The sequence below is a fragment of the Vulpes vulpes genome, chromosome 1 (assembly GCF_048418805.1).
Source record: "Vulpes vulpes isolate BD-2025 chromosome 1, VulVul3, whole genome shotgun sequence".
Taxonomy (NCBI): Eukaryota; Metazoa; Chordata; class Mammalia; order Carnivora; family Canidae; genus Vulpes; species Vulpes vulpes.
The window spans coordinates 104,945,088-104,967,977 of NC_132780.1; the positions used below are offsets into that span (position 1 = coordinate 104,945,088).

Here is a 22,890-nt window from a genome sequence, read left to right on the forward strand (position 1 = left end):
TAGTCTACATATTTTAAAATATTGATCCACTTTTCTATGACCCGACTAACATTATATCTCATCTCATCTAATTCTAAAACACTATGAGACAGTTGTCACTATTCCCCTGACAGATGAGAAAAACAAGGTTTAGCAAAGGTAAATGATTTACCGAAACACATACTCATTGAGTGGTAGAGGGGAGAAGAGGTCCATTCAAAGCAATCTCTAACTTTACTCTAAGCTTTTGAAAAGTAAGAAAGACTCTTCCAATATCTTATTTTCTATAACAAAGTGTGTGGCTAGGTATGCAAATAGGCATAAGACAAGGAACAAATGATATCTTAGTTAAAAAATAATTTTTCTTACAAATTGCCAACTATAAATATAGACCAACTATATATGTCAACTATACACATATAAAACATATAGGTATTTGTGTTTTAGGATATGTTCTTGGGAAAATGTGAAGATTAAGATAATGGCTCTGATATTTGCAGGACCCATTGGATTCACCAGAAGGGTAGGATTCACACATACAACTGCACAATGTAACTCCTAAGGTTTGGGGTAGAGAAACCAGCTCACCAGGTAGGAAACTGGCAGATCATGGATTTCTGACTTGAATCCAGTCCTGGTTCTGCCATCGATGGGGAAAAGTTAGTAGCCCTCCTGCTTTTCGGTGTCTTCATTTGTAAAATAAATAGTTAAGCTAGGGCAGTGGCTCCCAAATATTGGCCTATGATGAAATTTTCATTAGTTTATGATGAAGAGAGAAAAATGAAAATAGACTTATCCGTACAAAGTCATTTATTTATAAATATGTTAAAATGGCTTGCTCTTGTGAACAATGGGGATTTTGTTTTCTCTTTGAACATCCTCACACGACTTAAGTATGTCCTCTGTAATGGACCCCTGATAGTAAAAATGTGTCTGTATTTTTACCAGTTCATAAATCGAAAGGTCCAGCAACCACTCAATTAACGACTAATGTCCTGTCTAGCTTCAAAATTCTATCCTCTTCTTAAATCACAGATGATATATCACTAACTGTGAAGGAGGAATGGAAAAGAAGAGAAACTCTTCTTTTATCCTTCCCCACCCCTTTATTCTTGTTTAGCTCAGCATTTCCCCAAGTGTGTTCTGTGAAAGGCAAGCCCCTGGCAAGATATTCCAGCTGTTTCACTAGAAAAAGGATTCTTAGTTAAACGAGTTTGAGAAACAATAGGTTAAAAATGGACAGATTTTTTTTTTTACTGAGTAATTTTCAGAACTTGTGAAATTCTTACATCTGTTGGGACTCCCCAAAAGACGACAAAGCATGAACACTCATTACGTTTTCGGTGGAAAGCAGATGCATGCCCAACCGCCCCCTCCTTGAGGACAGTACACCTATTCTTGAAACACAGTTTGAGAAAGGTGACTTCAGCTAACAGAAAGTTCCTCAGTAGCTTCCATAATAAAGATAAAACATACCCCAGAGACAAGAGGACTGCCAATTATTTGATATAATACAATTATTTTAACTTGACAGGGCTTTTTAACAATTACCAAAACTATGGATTTTCTTAAGATTACAAAGGAAACCTGGATAAAAATTCTTCAAATTAAAGTGCAATAAACTAGACAAAGTTTTGTGGCCATTTTGGGCAACTTTTCTCTTTCTTTTTTTTTTTTTTTTAACCGCAACAAATAAAGGAAAACTGTGTCAAGAGATTTGTATCCAGTGATTGCAACATGATAATTAAAGCATTTGGAATTTGCAGAAGTCTGCAGGAACAGAATGATAGCTATCATCCCTACACAGTGAATCTGAGGTAAAATAAAACCATCTGGTAGGTACTGAGCCTAAGAAAACCCAAGTGATGTGTCCTTGTTAAATATTTCAGGAGGAACAATTCATTAGAAATGCCTGTGCCTCCTGATTGATTTACTTAAACACTTTCACTCTGATCAAGAAACAAAATTCGTGAGAGAAGAAAAAAGAGCTAATAGTGTATGTATGTATGTATTTTTGCATAATGATCTGATCAGAGATAAGAAGGTTTACTTGGCCCTTTTTCTTGCTTTTTACTTCACCAAGCAAAAGGTTAGCTAGCCAGCCCCTCCAGCCTTCACATTCTGGATTCAAGTTACACTTAACCACACTGAGGAGAGAACAGTTTTCACTTGGGACAAGATGATTTTAGAACAAACTATCCAGAGGGAGGAACTAGGAAGGGTCTCCTGGATATTATGACACTAACAACCTTTCTCTCTGATTCTATGCACACCGGGTTTTTGACAAGCCTGCGGCTCTGCATTACCTCCAATATTTTCCATCACAGCTGTATAGTAGGTTCAGCCTGTTTTTCATAATCCTGCTGACTACAACAGTCTGCCATAAAAAGCCTTCACTGACCTGGAGTTGGCTTAGAAAATGCCTCTGCAGAGAAACAAAAAAAAAAAAAGTACAGGCAACATCTAGGTTCAGGAGAGAGAGAGGCTAGCTCTCGTGGTGGTGCTGATAGGCGCAAAAGATTTTTAGGGTCTAAATTTAGGAAGTTTAATTTTCTTTTGATGCCATTTGTAAACAAAATACCAACACTAACATGAGAGCAATTTAGCCAGGAAAAGGGGGAGTGTCCCAGTCCAGCAGATCAAACCCTCTTCCAAACTGCCCTGGAGAGAAGTGTCTACAAATTAGCACATGACCCTACTTTGGCATGCCCTGCCAAGTCCCTCAACCCCTAAGTTAGCAAGTACGTGTGAGGTAACACCATGCAGAGTTTCAGAATTAGCCTTTTTTTTAGACCTAAAGCCAGTCCTGGTTTAGTCTCTGGGAAGGGGAATAAAAACACCAAACAACTCTTTTTAAGAGGCTCTCGTACCCACCTACATATGATTCAAAAAAATACAAATACTGTAAGTTTGAATCTGTAGGAGTCAAGCTACCATGAATATCTCTTCCATGGAAGAGGTTGGTCTTCATTTTTGCATTAAAGAGATCCAGTTGAAAAGTAAGTAACAGAATTGGGGGGTGGGGAGTAAAAGTTTAAGCAACTCCTTCACACAGCTGAACTTTGACTCTCCACAGCATAACTGTATTCCCTCCACCACCACCTCCCCCAGTTTGGTAAAGTAGATCACACTGAATAGCAACATTTAAAAACTCTTAAAAATTATTCTGAAAACACAAAACATCAGAGCTACTTGCCTTTTGGCAATTTCTGTGCATTTCCCAGGGATAGTGCAATACTTCCACAGAGAAGTAGACACCCCAAGCTGGAGAGCATGTTGCATTTGCCACCTCACACGGGGAGTGATGCTGGTGGGTGTCCTGCAACCCTGGAGCTGCATTTAAGTGAACTGTCTCCCAGTGACAGAGGCGGGCGGCTGCACTTAGCTGTGCTGTGGGCTTACTCACAGGGGGTGGAGACAAAATGACATCACACCCTTTCCCACACACACACACACCAAAAAAAAAAAAAAAAAGAAGGCACAACAGCAAAAACATCTCATCACATTTCTCTCTGCTAGGTTGTAACTGTCTCTTTTCCCTGTGATTATAAAAACTGAAATTTTGGTCAATCTATATTGGGGAAAGAAAAAGCAGTTAGGCAGTTCTTAACCATTTAATGAACTACTTTCAAAAATCCAGAAGAGACATACCCAAAACCATTAGAACAGAATGAAACCTTATTAAGAAGGAAACTGGGGATCCCTGGGTGGTGCAGCAGTTTGGCGCCTGCCTTTGGCCCAGGGCACGATCCTGGAGACCCGGGATCGAATCCCACGTTGGGCTCCCGGTGCATGGAGCCTGCTTCTCCCTCTGCCTGTGTCTCTGCCCCTCTCTCTCTCTCTCTCTCTCTCTCTCTCTGACTATCATAACTAAGTAAAAAAAAAAAAAATTAAAAAGAAAAAAAAAAGAAGGAAACTGGTTTTAATTATCTAGTAAAACAATCCAATTCTTCTTTTAAATGGGAGTAAACTCGTAAAAGGACACTTTGAACCATTCCGAAGTTCCAATATCATGAGAAATTTTTAAGAGGAAGTCATTGGCTACATAGCAATTCATTCTATGTAACACTTGTGTGTGTAAGTGTGCATATACACAGATACAGGCATGTACTCTAGGGGTGTGGGCGCAGAAATGGAGAAATCACTATTACTCCTCGATCGCCAGCTGTGGGCCAGGCTCTGGAATAGTGTCCTTACCTATCTGAGTGCATTTTAACCTTCGCAGTGGCTCTCTAGGAGATATGGTGTTATTCCCATTTAACCAGTGAGGAAAACTGAGGCTGGCGGGGTGAGGTCTCCCGACCATGCTGGGGTATTCTAATGGCCAGTCACTTGGGTGGGCTCTGGAATAGAACAGTCTGTAGTTTAAATTTGGATGCTATGGGCTTCTGAGCAAATCTCTCCATCTCCTACCTCCTGTCTCATCAACATTTTGTAAACCGCAGGGTTTGCCCCTTGCAAGGCACTGACCTGAGCAGTCCACGTGGACTAACACATGTAGTCCCCAAAGTAACCTGGCAGCCAGGCATGTCACCACCTCCATTTTCCAGACAGGAGAATGGGGCACAGAGAGGTTAAGTGACAGGCCTGAGGTCACCGTGCTGGTTGGCCACCGCGCTGGCTCCGTAGCCTGGCAATCCAGCTCCAGAACTTCCACTCTCCATGGCTGAACTTTAAATCCTAAACTAGACGTGCTGGTACCAAGTTCATCAATTTGCTAGCTGGACTTTGGGACAGTACTTAGCACAGCACCTGGCGCACAGAAAGCACTTAACAAAAGACAGGCGCTGAAGCACCAATTACGAAGATAACAAAGCCCCCAGTTAAGGAGAACCAGGATCTGAGCTGCACCCATCTCCCAAAAAGCCCCCCACCCCCCCCATGTCCTCTCTCCCTCACCCCCCTCTGGGCTAAAAAGCTCTTGAGATGGCATCCAAACATTTATACCAACTCTGAAAATAGCTCGTTTCATGGGTTCCCTGCAGCTGAACCAAGACACTGAGTGGGAAGCAGAATCATGCTGCTCAAATCGAACCCTAGTCCAAAAAGGTACCAAACGAAAAATCGAAGAGACAGCCCCATCTTCCAAAAAAAGCGTGAGAAGGCACATTGTTAAAGTCATTTGGAGCCGGCCAGGTCTAAGCTCTCCCCATAGGAATGCTCTGGCACCGGCTACGGAAGGGATTGGGTTATTTAACAGGTCTTTTTCATCTGTGATTTTTTACTTGGATGGGCAGCTCTCCCAAGGCCAAGTTTGGACATTCATCCAGCTGGCACCGCTGTCCCGGCTTCTAGATGCCAGTGCCATCAAGTTAAGCCAGGGAGGCCACTGTGCTAGCAGGAAACGACAGGTTTTTTCTGAGAGGAGGTGGGGGGGAACCTCAGCAGAAATATTGAAAAGAGGGCTGGTTCTTCCAGCAGTGGGAGGAGCCCGTCCAGGGTTAGGTAATGGAATTCCAGACTCAGCCTCTGCTTGGCCCGCAGGCCCGTCCCCCGACGTGAGCCATCGGTCTTTGCAGTTCCGACCTGCCCGGGGGCTAATTCAATAAAGGGCGATCTGCAATTATTCTGGCAGAGACAGCTGGCCGTGCTACCCTTGCTGGGAAGACAGGGAGCATTCAGGGAAGACGCTCAAGTATTCCAGGTCTCCTCGGACCAGGCAGGAGGAACAGCCTAGGGAAACGGGCCTTGCCTAAGAGGTCATTCACCCCCGCAGACAACATCAAGGTTTTGGTCATGTCCCCACCTAAAGAGGAAGTATTCCAGATGCTCCAGAAGAACTCTAAGTGGCCTGCTAAGACTTCAGGGTAAGACTTCAGGGCCATGGTCATGTCATCAGGTGGAGAGTTAAGGCCATTTTCAAGGAAGAATTACCCTCTGACAATAGGTACATTGGAGATGATACCTGTGGGGCAATCTGTGCATCTCCTTGAGTTAAGGCCATTTTCAAGGAAGAATTACCTTCTGACAATAGGTACATTGGAGATGATACCTGTGGGGCAGTCTGTGCATCTCCTTCATGGGAGAAGGTTGACGTGAAGCCCTAGTCCAACTGCCTCTGCAGGCACATGTGTTTCTATTTACCTATAAATATAAAATGTGAAGCTGTGTTACTTGTGAGATGGTATAATATTGAATTAATTGTCACCAGTGTTCACGGAAAATCTTTTTTTTATACATTTGGTCAAACCCATAGAATACACAACATCAAGAGTAAACACTGGTGTAAAATACAGTCTCCGGAGGGTAATGACCTGTCAGCGTAAGTTCCTCAGTGGTGACAAACATAACCAATTTGTAACAAACTCTGGCAGGGGGTGTTGGCAATGAGGAGGACAAAGGGGTGTATCTCTGCATGGGTAAGGGCATGAGAAATCTCTGCACATTCCCCTCAATGTTGCTGTGATCCTAAAACTGCTCCACAAAAATCAAATCTATTACCAAAAACAAACAAACAAAAAATCCCCGTTGAGAGGACATTTAGGAAGAATGGCTGGAAAAACACATGAAAGATATTTGTATTTTCTCTATGTTCTGTGAAGGGATGAACCACGCCTCTTTGTCTATCACTGTAGCTAATGCCTAGAATATAATTAGGATGCGGTATGATGAGTAAGCTCAAATGAACCAAAATCCCTCCATTCCTCCACATGGTCGAAAGGGCTCAAGCTAGAGAAAGCTAGACTATGACCTGGAATGCACAGTGGGTGGGGGACGGTTCTCCAAGGGACCCTCATGTTAATACGTTTCTTATAAGCAGAGGTACTGATTTCCTTGCCCCAGATTCTCTTTTCAAAGATGTTTGTCTAAGAACCAGCCTTGGGAGATGAAAGCTTGTTTACTGTCCCATAGAATAAAAGGCCATGTCTCCCTCTGGGGCAAAGGGAACACATGCTCATATCCTATTATCCAACAGTCAAGTTGCCTAAGCTCAGGGTTTCCACGGCACATGTAGGTATATTCACACACACACACACACACACACACACACACTTTGTGTGTGTGGCCCTGTGGGAATCTGAGCTCCTCGGATGGGAACAAATGCTGATATTCAGGCTAATGCTGTTGCTATGAGTAAATCAACTGTCCTTTGTCTTTGACCCTGGAGTCTTGTGTCTCCTGCCAATCTTAGTGAACCATGCACGTTAGCTTAGCCATAGGGTAAAATCTCAACCCTTTGTAATTTTTGGATAGGCGCACTCCAAAATATCTTTTTAGATAAACCTTGGTATAACCCCATCACCAACATTCAAGTCCACCATAAGAATCAACAAGGAGGGCAGCCCAGGGCGCTCTGCAGTTTAGCACCACCTTCAGCCCAGGGTGTGATCCTGGAGACTCAGGATCGAGTCCCACATCAGGCTCCCTGCATGGAGCCTACTTCTCCCTCTGCCTGTGTCTCTGCCTCTCTCTCTCTCTGTCTCTGTCTCTCTCTCTCTGTCTCCCATGAATAAATAAATAAAACCTTTTAAAAAAAGAATCAATGAAACTTTGCCATGCCTAGTATGAGCATTGTTAGTCATCGCTTATCAAGTCAGATAGTATCCTCTTTATAAAAATTGGATGAAAAAAAATTCTGGTCTTTATGTGAAAAAAAAAAAAAAGACTAACTTTTTTTCCTGAGCAACTGTATTTATTTTGTGATATTGTAACCAGGTTTCTCTTTCTGTGTTGACTGATAGAAAACCAGAGCCAAATGTGTCCCCCACCCATACTCAGTGTATAGGTCTTTGGAGTGTGCATGTTTTTGGCATCATTCCTAGCTTTGTGTTTCATCCCACCCTTATTTATTGCTTATTTTACTTGGAGTCTTAATTTATGTAGTTTCATAAATTGCTTTCATTGTTTTGTGGGAACAAAGTGAGACATACACAAACTCGATACACAGGAGTTGTGTCAAAAATATGTGTCAAGATATGTGATGTGGGAATCTGGGAACTTGTTCTCTGCTTTCCTTTTCTGCACTACAGTAAGCCCCGATGGAATTCTGGCCCAATGATCATATAGCATCACCTCTTTATATATGTTTTCTCTTTGCAAAGTAGACAAAAGACAGGAGGAAATCCAGAACACTACTCTAAATACATGTCATATTTTTCAGTCATTTCACATTTGGACTTCGAAGCATTCAATATTAATTCCATTGTTTCAAATGAGCCTTCCACCAAAACTCATAAATCTTCCTAATCTTGGACATAAACTCTGTGCAGTCATTTTACCTATCGATTCATGGGTTTTAGTCTCTCATAGTTAAGGTTCAATGCTAGGACATTTTAAAAAGCTTATATATCTACAATTAGCATCATGCAGAGATATATTGTGGTTTTTCTATGGGCTGCTAATAAAAATAGTTTTTTATTAGGACTCTTATTTGAAAGAGGTACCCCAATGTTCCATATTTTTAGCCCAAATGTTGTTTCTGTCATTACTGTGCTGAATGAGATTCATGATTCAATTGTACAAATATCCTACTCCACTGGGGGGTACATTTGACCAGAGCATGAAGTTCTCTTCCACGATGCTCTTTATGGCTCAGGGAAGTACTGCCCCTTAAATGCCAGAATTTGTAGGTCATTTTTCAGTCTGTCTAAAAGCATCTGGACCTCTAGATTTTTGGCTTCACAACCTTGAGGTAATAAGCAACTTATATTGTATTTATAAAAGGATATAAAGAATCCATTCTATTAAACTGAGCTGTAAGATTTGCCTTTCTTGTTTTGTTTAAATTCTTCTTTTTTTGTTTTTGAAGTATAGATGATATATATTAGTTTCAGGTACACAACACAGGAATTTGACTCTTCCGTATATTATTCAAGGGCTACCATAAGTGTGGTCACCATCTATCACATACAATGTTATTACAATATCATGGACTATATTCCCTCTGCTATACTTTGATCTCCATGACTTATTTATTTTATAACTGGAGGTTTGTATCTCTCAATCTGCTTCACCTATTTCACTCATCCCCCCACACACCTTCCCTTTGACAACCCTTAGTTTCTTCTCTGTTTTTAAGACTCTGGGTTTGTTTATTTGTTTTTTAGATTCCACATATAAAAGAAATCATATGGTTTTGTCTTTCTTTGACTTATTTCACTTAGCATAATACCCTCTAGGTCTATACATGTCACATATAGCAATATCTTATTCTTTTTTATGGTTGTATGGATACCTATCTTTTTTAATCCATTCAAATATCGATGAACACTTGGGTTGATTCCATGTCTTCACAATTATAAATAATGCTGCACTAAACGTGGAGGCTCATAATTCTTTTCTAATTAGTGTTTTTATTTGGCGATGGGGAGCAAATACTCAGAAGTGGAATTACCGTATCCTATAGAAGTTCTATTTTTAATTTTTTGAGGAACCTCCATATTGTTTCCCTCATTAGTTGCATCCATTTACATTGCCATCAATAGGACACAAGGGTTCTCTTTTTTCCACATTCTCACCAACATTTTTTGATCTCCTGTCTTTTGGATAATGGCTAAAATCAGAGAAGGAATTTTAAACCCAAGGATGTGCCAAAAGCGGATCCTGAAAGTTAGAGTACAGCATCAAGAATCTAAGAGAGCATGGGGAATGTGGAGAGGAGGCAGCAGATGGGATGCGTCAGAGGATTTTGGTCCTGGGAACATACCCTCAATAGGAGATTTTGCCAGCAGGCTGACTTTTACACTTTATTGTATGTGGTATATTGAAGGCCTGATGTGTTTTCAAAGCTGAGAGGAAATAGTCATGATCATAATCTCTTAAACCATAGATTCCAGATCTTTTTAGCTTCTCTGGACACTGTCCAGCTTTGTTTGCCTTGTTTTTAGGTGTGACAACCAAGCTGCAAGCAGAGGATACCCAATGCTTTGTCCTATAAAACTGAGGTTGAGAATTACATTATGTAATACTGTCTCTAGTGAGAGAATAAAAAGAAATTTTTTTAAAAAGGGGCCTTTCTGAAGCAAATTTTCAGATACTTCTCCCTGACAGGACAGATATCTGTGAACCCTATAGCTACCCACTGAAATAAAGTATGGAACAATAATCTGAAGGAAAGGACATGTTTCAAATCCAATTAGAAAACAAATCCTGAGACAAAAAGAAAAGATGTAGTAAATGAGGCTGAGAATAATAAAGTGTTCCTAGAAAGTGACAGCTTTTAATAGTTAAATGAACTTGAGTATATAAAGTACAAACACTGACAAGGACAAATGTGCACAAAATTTTAATTTGTGATGTTCTGTGTTTGACTTTGTGACACTCTGATTTTCTAATCCCTATCTCTATTCCAGCTTTAAAATAATTGTGTTTGAGGTTAAGGAAAAAACTAATAATTTGATGTGATTATTAAATACTTTAAGGATATTGAAAAATTGAGGTTGAGAATTACACCACATAGTACTGTCTCCTAATGAGAGAATAAACAGAAATAAGAAAGTGAAAAAATATTTCCTTGCTCTACATTTATGCTATTCAGTAGGGTAGCTGTTAGCCACATGTGGCCATTTAAGTTTAAATTAATTAAAGGTAAAAACTCAGTTCCTCAATCATACTAGCCACATTTCAAATGCTGTCATATGTGGTTACTGCTTATCATATCAGATAGCCCAGATGCGAAAGATTTCCATCACTGCATTTCTGTAGTATGGCATTGATCCTGAGCACATCAGCTAGCATCAAACTTCTACTCATGGATAATGATCAACATTCATATTTTGAATTGTCATTTAATCGATAAATGAAATACAATGAATGAATCACTCTCTTTTGCTTTTTTGTCTCTCTTTTCAAAATAAATATAATATGCGCTTATAATTCTTTGTTATTAAACTTCAACTAATATAGGAAGTTCTCAAACTGAGAAAGTAACAAAGGACAAAGGAATTTCATCTACAAATTTCCAGCTCCTAAAGTGTCAGGGAACCATCACTGAGAGGACATAATCTTGGGTTTCTGGCAGGATATATTAAAGTGACCCAGCCATTGTTGGTTGCCAACCCAAAACCCATTCTTTGTCCTTTTTTCTCTCCAACAGCACTTGCCTCCCATCATAAAAGAAACCTTGGGAGTCCCATGTGAATAAGTTCTGGCTCATAAATTTTTTAAAGAGTCATTTATTTATTTTAGAGAGAGAGAGAGAACATGTGTGCAAGTAGGGGGTAGGGCAGAAGGAGAGTCCTCAAACACACTCCCCACTGAGTGGGGAGTCTGACTCGGGGCTCAATCCCACAATTCTGAGATTATGACCTGAGCAGAAACTAAAAGTCAGATACTCAACTGACAGAGCCACCCAGATGCCCCAGTTCTGACCCATAAATTTAAAGGGATTTTGCCAAAGCACTTGTAGCAAAGATTTATTTTCTGATAAAAAGAAACTTATAAGAAGATGGCTCCTTCCTACTCCCTTTCCCTGATTTATTAATATTGTCAATTTTAATATTATTATTACATAAGAAAGGAACACTTAGAGGTATGGCAGCCAACTTGTAGCCATAAGAGAAGGACCTGAAAAGGCACAGAAAAAATTCACCTAGGGCCTATATGCTATTGACCTTAGGACCAAACCTGGAATGTTTTATCTATGGACTTGTTATAGAGTAGTTATACAGTAAATACACAACAATGTATTTACCTAAGCCACATCTGGCCAGATAATTTGATATTTGCACCTCTTTGTGCTTAAATTTATTCTATAAATAGGCATAGCAGGCCTCTACCTCATAGGATTATTGCGAGGCATATGGTTTAATATATGTAAAATGTTTAGAACAGTTCCTGGCCCAGGGCAAGCCTTCAGTTACTTTTGGTTATTGGTGCTTTGGTTGTTGTTGTTATAATTATTGCAGCTGAAATTATATGGACACAATATTTATGAAGAGTATTCCACAATGTAGGCCTACTCTTCAGCCAAGACATCAATTCAGAAGATGTGAAGTGTATAGGAAAGATTTAACCAGGAACGCCTGGGTGGTTCAGTGGTTGAACATTGGCCTTCAGCTCAGGGCATGATCCTGGAGATTGAGTTCTGCATCGGGCTCCCTCCAGGGAGCCTGTTTCTCCCTCTGACTGTGTTTTTGCCTCTCTCTATCTCTCATGAATAAATAAATAAAATCTTTTTTAAAAAGTAGTGGGGATTGTTTTCTTATTATAGAGTTTTGAGAGTTCTTTTAAGTCCTTTATCAGATACATGCTTTGCAAATATTTTCTCCCTAATGCTAACTTGACTTTTCATTCTTTCAACGGTGTCTTTTGTAGTGCAAAAGTTTTTGATTTGTACAATTTTCTGTTAAGGATTGTATTATTGGTATCATAGCTAAAAATCCTTTGCCAAATCAAAGGTCATAAAGATTTCATAGTCTTAGGTTTCACATTTAAATCTAGGATCCACACTTCCCCCGAGAGGCCTGAGGTGACCTCTGGAGATGGTTCGCTACTCGCTGGACCCAGAAAACCCTACAAAATCATGCAAGTCGAGAGGTTCAAATCTTCATGTTCACGTTAAGAACACACGTGAAACTGCCCAGGCCATCAAGGGTATGCATATTCGAAAAGCCACCAAGTATCTGAAAGATGTCACTTTGCAGAAGCAGTGTGTGCCATTCCGTCGCTACAATGGTGGAGTTAGTAGGTGTGCACAGGCTGAACAGTGGGGCTGGACACAGGGGTCAGTGGCCCAAGAAGAGTGCTGAATTTTTACTGCACATGCTTAAAAATGCAGAGAGTAATACTGAACTTAAGGGTTTAGATGTAGATTCTCTGGTCATTGAGCCCATCCAGGTGAACAAAGCCCCTAAGACGTGACACAACCTACAGGGCTCATGGCCAGAATAATCCATACATGAGCTCTCCCTGCCACATTGAGATGATTCTTACTGAAAAAGAGCAGATTGTTCCTAAACCAGAAGAGGAGGTTGCACAGAAGAAAAAGATATCCCAGAAGAAACTAAAGAAACAAAAATTTATGGCCCGGGAGTAAATTCTGCATGGAATAAATGCAAATAAAAATTTAAAAAATAAATAAAAATCTAGGATCCATTTTGATTTGATTTTTGCATATGATGAATGATATAGATTCACATTCATATTTTTAAAAACAGAAAGCCTGGGATCCCTGGGTGGCGCAGCGGTTTGGCGCCTGCCTTTGGCCCAGGGCGCGATCCTGGAGACCCGGGATCGAATCCCACGTCGGGCTCCCGGTGCATGGAGCCTGCTTCTCCCTCTGCCTGTGTCTCTGCCTCTCTCTCTCTCTCTCTATGACTATCATAAATAAAATAAAATAAATTTTAAAAAATGGAGAATTCCAAAAAAAAAAAAAAAACAAAACAGAAAGCCAATTATTCTAGTACCTCTTGTTGAAAAGACAATTTTTTTTCTACTGAATTGACCTTATGTCATCAAAATCATTTGTCCATATATACAGAGGTTGATTATGAAGTTTTTATTCTATTTCATTGCTCTATTTGTCCTATTTTAATACCAATAAAACATTGTATTGAATACTGCAGCTTATAAATCTTAAAATCAGGTAGTATTATTTTACCTGTGAAGCCATCTGGACCTTGAGTTTTCCCTTTAGGAATATTTTGGGTTTGGGGGGTATTTTCTGTTTATTTGCTTTACTAAAACTACAATTCCTTCAATAGACACAGAAATTTTCAGATTATCTCTTTTTTCTTGAGTGAAGTTTGTTAGTTTATGTCTTTCAAAGAATTTGAACTTTTACATAAGTGTCAAATGTGTTGACATAAAGTTATTCATAATACTCTCATATTATCCTTTTAATATCTATAGAATCTGCAATGATCTTGCCTCTCATTCCTGTTACTGATTTGTGTTTTCTCTGTCCTACTCAAACAAAATTTAAACCTATTGCATTTTTATTTTCATCCAGTTAAAAATATTTCTATTTTACTTGTTTCTTCTTTGCCCATTGGTTATTTAGAAATATGTTATTTTGTTTCCAATATTTGGGGGATTTTTCTAGGAACCTTTCTGTTTTTAATCCTAATTTAGTTCTATTGTGGTTGAGAATATACTTTAAATGACTTGAATTCTCTTGCATTTGTTGTGAATTGTTTTATGGTCTAGAATATGGTCTATCTTTGTGCCCTTGAAAAGAAAATATATTTTGATGTTGTTCAGTAGAATACCCTATAACTAGGATTTCTGTTGTAATTCAAGTAGGAAGCTAACAGGAAAGTATTGGTCTCATTCATCAAAGCAGAATTTAGCATCTGTTTAATTATAATGATGGTGATGATGACGGTGATGATAGTGATAGTGATTTTGATAAATAGGAGCTATTGTTCATTGAATGTTCAATGCTTTTTTTCTAAAATTTTTCTTCCTATTTTATTTCTAGAAAAGCTAGTCTCTTTTTCATTACCATTTGCAAAATTCATTCACAAATGAACAAAAAAAAAAAACACACACACAAAAACAAAACCCCTGAATGATCTACTTATTCCTCTAGCATTCCCCTGGGAGTACTCAATTTTAAAATTATTTCCCAATCCATACATTTTTTTACACTGTCTCATTCTCATTAACAACTCTGTGAAATTTGAGGTGGAGAAGGCATAACTCAAATGACTTGAGACTGGCTCAAGAAACAGAGTGAGTCAATGGTGTAGCTCAAGGGGGGTTGAAATCAGAGGGCTTAAAACATAAAATTTCTTCTCTTATTCACTATCTTAAATCTGAAATTATATTTTATAGATCTATTTTGGCTGATAGAAAAAAAACTGAGAATCCTTAGAGGGGTAACATTGTGAGATAGTATATTACCAGCCTTTAAATCTTAGAGCTCATGTAGACATTCAGGACAGATTGGAGGATAGAGAAAGAGAAACTGGATACTTGAGAAGAATGAGAAGGAGTTGGAAAGGTATGCAGGAAGTTAAAACCAGAATCATTCAAGGACTTGAGTGGAATCCAGGCCTACATGAACCAAAGGTCATTAAAATGTAAAGAGGACCTTGCTTTCCTACCCCTTTCTCTTTTAAATCCATCCATTTATTGAACCATCCATTCCTTCTAGCTTGTTATTAGTTCCATATTCTTCTAGTCTCAACCACAAGAACTTAAGGAACCAAGGAATAGCAGTGAGGAACCACCTAGGCATCCCTAAGTTGCCTTCAGTTCAAGAACACCTGTGCACCAACACAAACTTTCTGAAGTCAGCTTTTCAAGGTTCCACATGATATAGTGAAATCAGTTGTTCTTAGGCCACAGGCTATTCATTCATCACCAAGCAGGATCTCGGGTCTAGTGAAGGAAGAGAACAGGAACACTCAAAGAATTTCTTTTCAATTACAAGCCCAGGCCAATACTGAGAACATCTTTTTCTTAACTTTTCTTTGCTAAAGTGAAAGAAAAAAGCCTTCCTTGAAATTATATGATTCACTAAAAACATCTGATATTAATTCCAGGAACAAGGGCTTGAAATACAAAGACATAGAGAAAGCAACAGGGAGGGTCTGATAGAGAGTCAATGGGATGAGATGTGGCAACTTCTTACTCTATGTATCATCAGCTGTCACTGCCTGAACATAAAACTGGTGCCTTTAGACTTGTAAAATACCTCATTCCCAGCACCAGTGCTCAGGAAAGACATTTAATTGTGTCAAAGAATGCCAGTCACATGAGATGATACTGACAGGGATTTGAATTATTATTAAGAAATTCAGGTCTTCTGGGAGTGATTGTGGAGATACTTTTTCTTGTATTTTTTTTGTAATTTCAAAAACTTATTCATGACAAGCAAGTACCTCTTGTGAAATTACTGTTAGGGTCTGAATGTATCCCCCCAAATTCAAATATTGAAATCCTAACCTCCAAAGATCATGTTATTGGTAGCTGGAGCCTTTGGGAAGTGCGTAAGCTCTGAGGATGGAACTCTTATGAATGGGCTTGCTGCCTTATAAAAGAAGTTCCAGAAAGATCCCTAGCTCCTTCTACCATGTGAGGACACAATGAGAAGTCTGTGATCCAGAAGAGAACACTCACCCAATCATACTGACACCTTGATCTTGGACTTCCAACCTCCAGAACTGTAAGAAATAAATTCCTATTGTTTATAAGCTACTCAATCGTAGGTGTTTTGTTACAGCAGCCTGAATGGACGAAGATAATGACAAAATGTTCTAGAAATAATTTTTTATTTCTAATTATTTCTAATTATTTATTTCTATTTTTATTTTATCCCAATAGTCAATAGCAGTAGGGAGATCTAAGAGGGTTAGATGTGAAGTAGATCACATAGATAGATTTTATTTCTAATTATTTATTTCTATTTTTATTTTATCCCAATAGTCAATAGCAGTAGGGAGATCTAAGAGGGTTAGAAGTGAAGTAGATCACATAGATAGATAATCCAGTCCCCTACGGTTCTTGCCCAAGTGTGTTATGCACAACACATAGAGCACATCACAACATATCGTACTGATTCACATACTCAACAAAATTAAAGAAATCACCAACCAGGGGCACCTGGGTGCCTCAGTAGGTTACCCATCTGCCTTTGGCTCAGGTTATGATCCCAGAGTTCTGGGATTGAGCCCTGTGCTGGGCTCCCTGCTCAGCAGGGAGTCGGCTTCTCCTTCTCCTTTTTCCACTTCCCCTCCCCACCCCTGCTTGTGTGCTCTCTCTTTCACTCTACTCTCAAGTAAATAAATAAAATCTTAAAAAAAAGAAAGAAAGAAAATACCAACCAGTCATTGTCCACATCAATCACATAGGCCAAGGCACAACTGCTATACTGTCCTAGGTTTAGGTGAGAATGATGGACTTCAGACACTGCACTGAGGGGTGGTGCCTAAGAAGGCCTCATTCAGAAGAGAGGGGCTGATGGTGGCCGTTCTAGGAAAGCCTAGCAGCAAGTTCACTGCAGATATTCATCATCATCTTTGTCATGTTGCATCGCCCACAATACAATTACTGAGAAACAGGATTCAGTGGTCCCCAACTTCCAACTGTCACATGGAAAAGGAACAAAGAGAAGGGAGAGGCACTATTCTCTATTATAGTCACCTCTGTGTCTGTGGATATGGGTATGAGTGTATATGAGTGTGGGTGTGAGTGTGGATGTGAGTGTGTATGGGTGTGGGGGGCATGAGTGTGTATGGGTGTGTGTGGGGGAGTGTGTGGATGTGAGTCTGTATGGGTGTGGGGGGTATGAGTATGTATGGGTGTGTGGGGGGGTATGTGTGGGTGTATGGGTGTGAGTATGTATGTGTAGCCTCCCTTCAATCTTACACCACTGTTGCTATTTTCTAAATTGTTGCCAGTTTTCTGACTCTACCGCCTCAAATCTAGCAAAAATTCCCTAAATCCCACAGCCCTGGACCGCTGTTTCCTCCCCCTGATTTAGTCTTGCTGTCTGTTCCAACCACTAGTATTTAGTGCCTGCTATGTATTTCCAGTTTATCTTTCCAGTTTAAGTATTTGTCATTTGTTTTTGCATGTTCATTTGCATAATGGATATGTAATATACTTAAGTAACAAATTATGACTTTTAGACTAATAATAACTTTCCTCAGATTATTTTCATCCCATTCTACTTCATGCATGAGAGAAATGATGGATAAAAAAAGAAAAATTTGTTCGGTGTGAAATCAGCCGAGTGATGACCATAAAATATGTAATTAGAATCAGAGTTAGACCACTGTCTGGAAACCCTGGCCTCCATCTCAATCTTTGGGAAAACATAATTATTTAGTTTAGGGATTTAAATGTGAATTTACTTGGGAGAGGGAATTGGTAAGCTATTTTTACTCAGTATGAGTGAACCACTATTTTTTTCACAACCCATTTGGATAGGAAGGAAAAACAAAAAAGAATATAAGGATGACATCTTGGAAGTCCCAGAGAGGGCAGCATCCAGGTAAGGAATGACATGGGAAATGGAAACAGAGGCAATGAAGGTCACATAATTACACTATTTTGTTTGTAGCTGGCCTTAAACATACTCATAAACACAGTAACATATCTTGGTTTGCCAAACATTTGTTTGTTTGTTTGTTTGTTTTTAGAGAGAGTATATGTGTGTGAGTCGAGGGCAGTGGTGAGGAGCAGAGGGAGAGGGTGAGAGAGGATCTTAAGCAGGCTCCATGCTCAACGCAGAGCCTGATGTGGGTGGGGCTCTATCTCACAACCTGAGCTGAAATTAAGAGCTATAAGATTAACTGACTGAGCCATCCAGGTGCCCCAAGGCTTATGCATTTTAATGCAGCATCTCAACCTGGTGATCAGGAAATCACAATCCAGCTGGAAAAAAAAAAGAGAGAGACAGAGAATTCCAAAACATATATCCCATGGACTGGAAGTGTCAGGAGAAAATGTACTTTCCTTCTCTTTCCCCAAAGCATGAAACCTGAGGCATCTTAAACTAAGAATGATTACAGAGCACATGACTCTGCTCATAAAACATCTTGGAAGAAACTGGGGCTATACTTTTGGCTCTAAGTTGTAGATGAAGCAGGAAATGTTAAAATATTCTGGACTCCTTCACAAAGGCTCTCAGTCTAATACTGAATAAGGAACTCTTTTGGAAAAGATGAAGGATTAACAGGTGTGGGTTTTAAGTGTGTGCATTCCCCTTAGCTGACTCTTAGACATGTCCCCATGGCTCTGTCTTTGAGCGACAGAAGGAGATGAAGCCTTAGGCAGGCCGATGCACAGATACAAAGATGCTTATGTTGTCAGGAGCAAAAAGGAAACCGTGAGTCACAGAGAAAAGAAGGATTAAGTGTCTTAATGAGTTCTTTTTTTTTTTTTTTTTTTTGCTTTTGCTTTTTCTGGAATTCTTACTAGGAAAAAAAGAGCAGCTTTTCCTTTCTTAATGCAACAAATATTATTTTTTAAATTTAGAGATGAAGAACATGTTTATATGTACAAAACTAAGTGATTTTTTTTCTTCCAATTTACACTTCTCCTTCTGTTTCATTAAGGTCGAACAACACACCTCCTAGGAGATGAACTGCTACATCTTTAGACTTAAAAAACTTAGAGTACTTACGTTTACACAACTAAATCTTATAACATTTCTGTGCTTTTAGAGGCAACAGTATGCTTCCATTAAACACTTGTTATGATGGTTCTATACTGCTGAAAAATATAGCGGTTTAAAAGAAGAAATTCTCACCTTGTTTTCCTTTAAGTTTACCAAATTTACTGAATTTTATCCAAAGTGTTACACTATCAGCAAAGTATGTGGCAGATGGTGACAGAAAAGAAGCAAAAGAAAAAAAAAATGTCCTAAAAACTTTTATCCACCTTCCAGCTTAAAGTACTTCACTTACTGTTTTTAGTGGAAGATACACAGTGGGGCTTAAACCAATGTTCACTAATGCATACCTCAAGAAACTTGTGATTTATTGGATTTTCAAAATATGGGCAATGAGGTTGGTAGACAGGTTGCCAAGCCCATACAAAAGGAATTAAACTATTATATATGAAACTAAGGTTTTTGTTTAATCTTTAAGCTCATCTCCTAATTTGCTAGAGAATGAGCCATGCATTCTGAAATCATTCAGTTCTGAGGTTTCCCCCACTCAGGGATCTTCATAGTTTTAAGTTATTAGGAAAATGATGTTTCTCCGGTGGTGGCTAATGGTTGGAGCGGCCCCCTGTTCTGTATGAAGATCTTAAGCACCTCTGTGCCTCATACATTTTTGTCAGATTTGGAGTCTGGCCAGCAAGAGATAAACTAATCCAAACAGAATAGTCATTAAGGAAGTAAAGTTGGAATCATGTTTTCCTGAAGATAAAGTTGAAACTTCAAGTTTTGAGGGAAAAGGGGGGAAAGTTTAATTTTGAAGAGTGACAGTGGTTTTCATATTCCTCCCACAATAATGAAGAATATATCACATAAGAATTATATCTATTGTACTTATTTCTTTAATGACTGAAGTCCATCTTCCATCTCCCATGGAACTAGAAGCTTTTTGTGAACAGAAACTGGCTCCTTATCTTTGTATCCCCACTACCTACCATGGTGCCTGGAGACTGGAGACCTTTGACAACTACAATTGGATATCACAATTATGAGAATAACTGAAATTAATGGCAAAATGTGACAAAGCAGTGTTTGAGGAGGAGCATTTGTCTACATTCCTAAGACTGCCCAGGGAAGAGAACACTGATCAATGCAACCATTCCAGGTCTTTGGTAAGAAACACTAAACATCTAATATCTTGTAGAAGTTAAAACAGAAAAAAAGAGCTACCTAATAATTACAACCTACAAAATGAGCTTTCTGGGAGCCACATCACCGTCAGAATTTAACAGAGGTGTCATAAACACAATTAAAGGAGATGTTGTAAATGTATTCGGTGAACATCGGATTTTTGGTCTCCTTCCAGATTAAGAGTTAAATCTTGATTCCTAAAACAGAGTTGGCCTATTCATTTGGCCGCAATAACTTGGTGAGTACATCCCATAATCATGGTCAGCATTCTTGTTCTGGCTCTATAGTCAGGTGGTCTTTCTTTCTTTCTTTCTTTCTTTCTTTCTTTCTTTCAGATTTATTTATTTATTTATTTATTTATTTTATTCATTCATTCATTCATTCATGAGAGACATACAGAGAGAGGCAGAGACACAGGCAGAAGGAGAAACAGGCTCCATGCAGGGAGCCTGATTAGGGACTTGATCCCGGATCCCAGGATCACGCCTTGAGCCTAAGGCAGCCGCTCAACCACTGAGCCACCCAAGTGTCCCAGTGGTTTAATTTTCTAAGATAATTTTCCTTGTAGAAGGAAACAAGTGTTCTAATACAACTTAGCTTTATAATAAGATCAGGCACATCTTTAATAAATTATAGATTGACCTGATGGCACTAATTATTAGTCTTTTATAGATTTTGGTTAGCATTCCATGAATTTTACGAGAATGTAATAACGCCCAGCAACCAGACCAACATTGTCAAGATGTACCAGTCAAAATGTTGGGAAATGTGTCTTCCTATAGACCCCCCTGCCTCCAGTCTTATTCCCCCTGACCCATTTTCTTCTCTTGTGCAATAATGACCATTCTAATATAAAACGAAACATAAAACTACACCAGTCTCCATAAGACCCTTTAATGGCATCCAACTGCCTTCAAATGGAAGTCTAAATGGCCCTGAATGATTTCCCTTTGACTACCTCTTAGCCTCAATCCCTCATACTCCCTCCTTTGCTCTAGGTTCAGACAGTTGAACAATTTAGTCTCCAATTTTGACATGTTACTCTCATCACTTCAGATCAGTGATTCTCCACAGGGAGCAATTTTATCCTCAAGGGACACTTAACAATGTCTAGAGACATTTTTGGCTATCAATTCAGGAGATGCTAGAGGCCAGAGATGCTGCTATACATACTATAATGCAAAGAGGAATCCCTCATATCAAAGAATTCACCAGCCCAAATGTCTCTGGTACCTTCCTTAAGAAACTCTGTTTTAGATAAATGAATGATAGCAAATTATGTGCAACAAACATTGAGTGAAATCCCTTTAAAATAGTGTATCTAAAATAAGGTTGGCAAACTATTGCCCATGGTCCAAATCTGGTCCACTGCCTGTTTTTTAAGTAAAATTGTATTGGCACACAGCCATGCATATTTGTTTATGCATTGCCGTCTTGTTCCTGGTGCTTTTGCAGCAGAGATGAGTAGTTGAGACAGAGACCATATGGCTCACAAACTAAAATATTTTCTCTCTGGCTCTTTACAGAAAAATTTGTCAACTCCTGCTCTAAGACACCTCTACTGTTCCACTCCTAAGATTGCAGAAAATGTAGTATACAACTTATGACTTGTACATAGGAAAGAAAATTTTTTTTTCCAATTGGCACACTGTTTCTATTTTAGAACAGAAAATAGAGGCATAGGATAACAATTGGATGTCCAACTAGTCTTCTGGGAAAAGTATTTCCTGTGAATTAATAATGAGCTTTTCTAGCAAGATATCATTAAAAAGAGAAGTTCGGGGCTTGGAAAAAGTAGGTGGGGGTGGGAGAGGTGAAGTGGGGTAAGAAGAGCTTAGTCATCAGATCTCACCATTTCCTCCCTAGAGATCTCTCCACTCAGTATAATCCGAACACAGCCTAATATGCCTTTTGAGGCAAGCAGATCCTATCACTTCTCAGCTTCAGGTACTTGCTAAAACTTGGCCTATCTTTTCATTTCAGAAAGCTAGTCTTCACTTTAGAAAGTTGATCATTGGTCAACACTGCTGAAAAGAGCATTACAAACAAGAGATGGAACAACAGCGTAGGATAAAATGCTGATACTTGCTTTTATTGATTGCTGGAGATCACTGGGGTTACCAACAGTTGATTTTAGAACACAGAGCGTTTTAAAAGTACACCGGAAGAAATTATTTTAGAATGGAGTGAATAGGGCAGTTCACCCACCTGGATAATTGAAGGAATGACTTTTATACTGCCCCAAAAATTGATACCTGTATGTTTCATTCCCAACTAAATGCATATAAAGGAGTAGCGAATGGGAGAGAAGGAGCAAGGCCAAATGAGCAAACAGATGCAAATAAAAGCAATAAATTCTGCAGCTAGAATGTGGGGTATAAATTTTTAGAGCAGTACAAAGTGTTATTGAGACTGAGAAAACATTGTAAAGCTTTCCTCGCACTTCACTGAAGAAAACCTAAAGGCCTAGAATAATGAACTGGAAGCCTGGCCTTAGCCAGAAGCACCCTGTGACATACTCAGAATTTTCTAGTTTTGCATTTTATATTAAAGTCTAATATATTTTTTTTCTATTTGGTCTGTAATATATCCATAGGGAAGGAGAAAGGCAGTATTCACGGATTTTGCCTCTATGTGTAGTTTATAAAACCTTTAGGAATGTAAAAATTCAACACCCTCCCACCCCACCACCTCCTCCATATTTTAGGATAAAATCGAAGAAT

General features: G+C 39.1%; 1 protein-coding gene across 50 annotated transcripts in view; it reads right to left on the reverse strand.

Annotated features, from left to right (window-relative positions):
- ABI3BP (ABI family member 3 binding protein) overlaps window positions 1-3,522 on the reverse strand; it is a 223,318-nt gene extending 219,796 nt beyond the window's left edge. For 29 of the 50 annotated variants that reach the window (XM_072722125.1, XM_072722119.1, XM_072722079.1 and 26 more), the window contains exon 1: window positions 3,176-3,383. In XM_072722125.1, coding sequence (XP_072578226.1) covers window positions 3,176-3,254 — 79 coding nt within the window. In that variant the 5' untranslated portion in view covers window positions 3,255-3,383. Of the gene's footprint in view, window positions 1-3,175 lie in introns of all 50 variants that reach the window. The other 21 variants (XM_072722100.1, XM_072721947.1, XM_072721931.1 and 18 more) reach the window with 2 other exon arrangements.
- Between the last annotated feature and the right edge of the window lie 19,368 nt (window positions 3,523-22,890).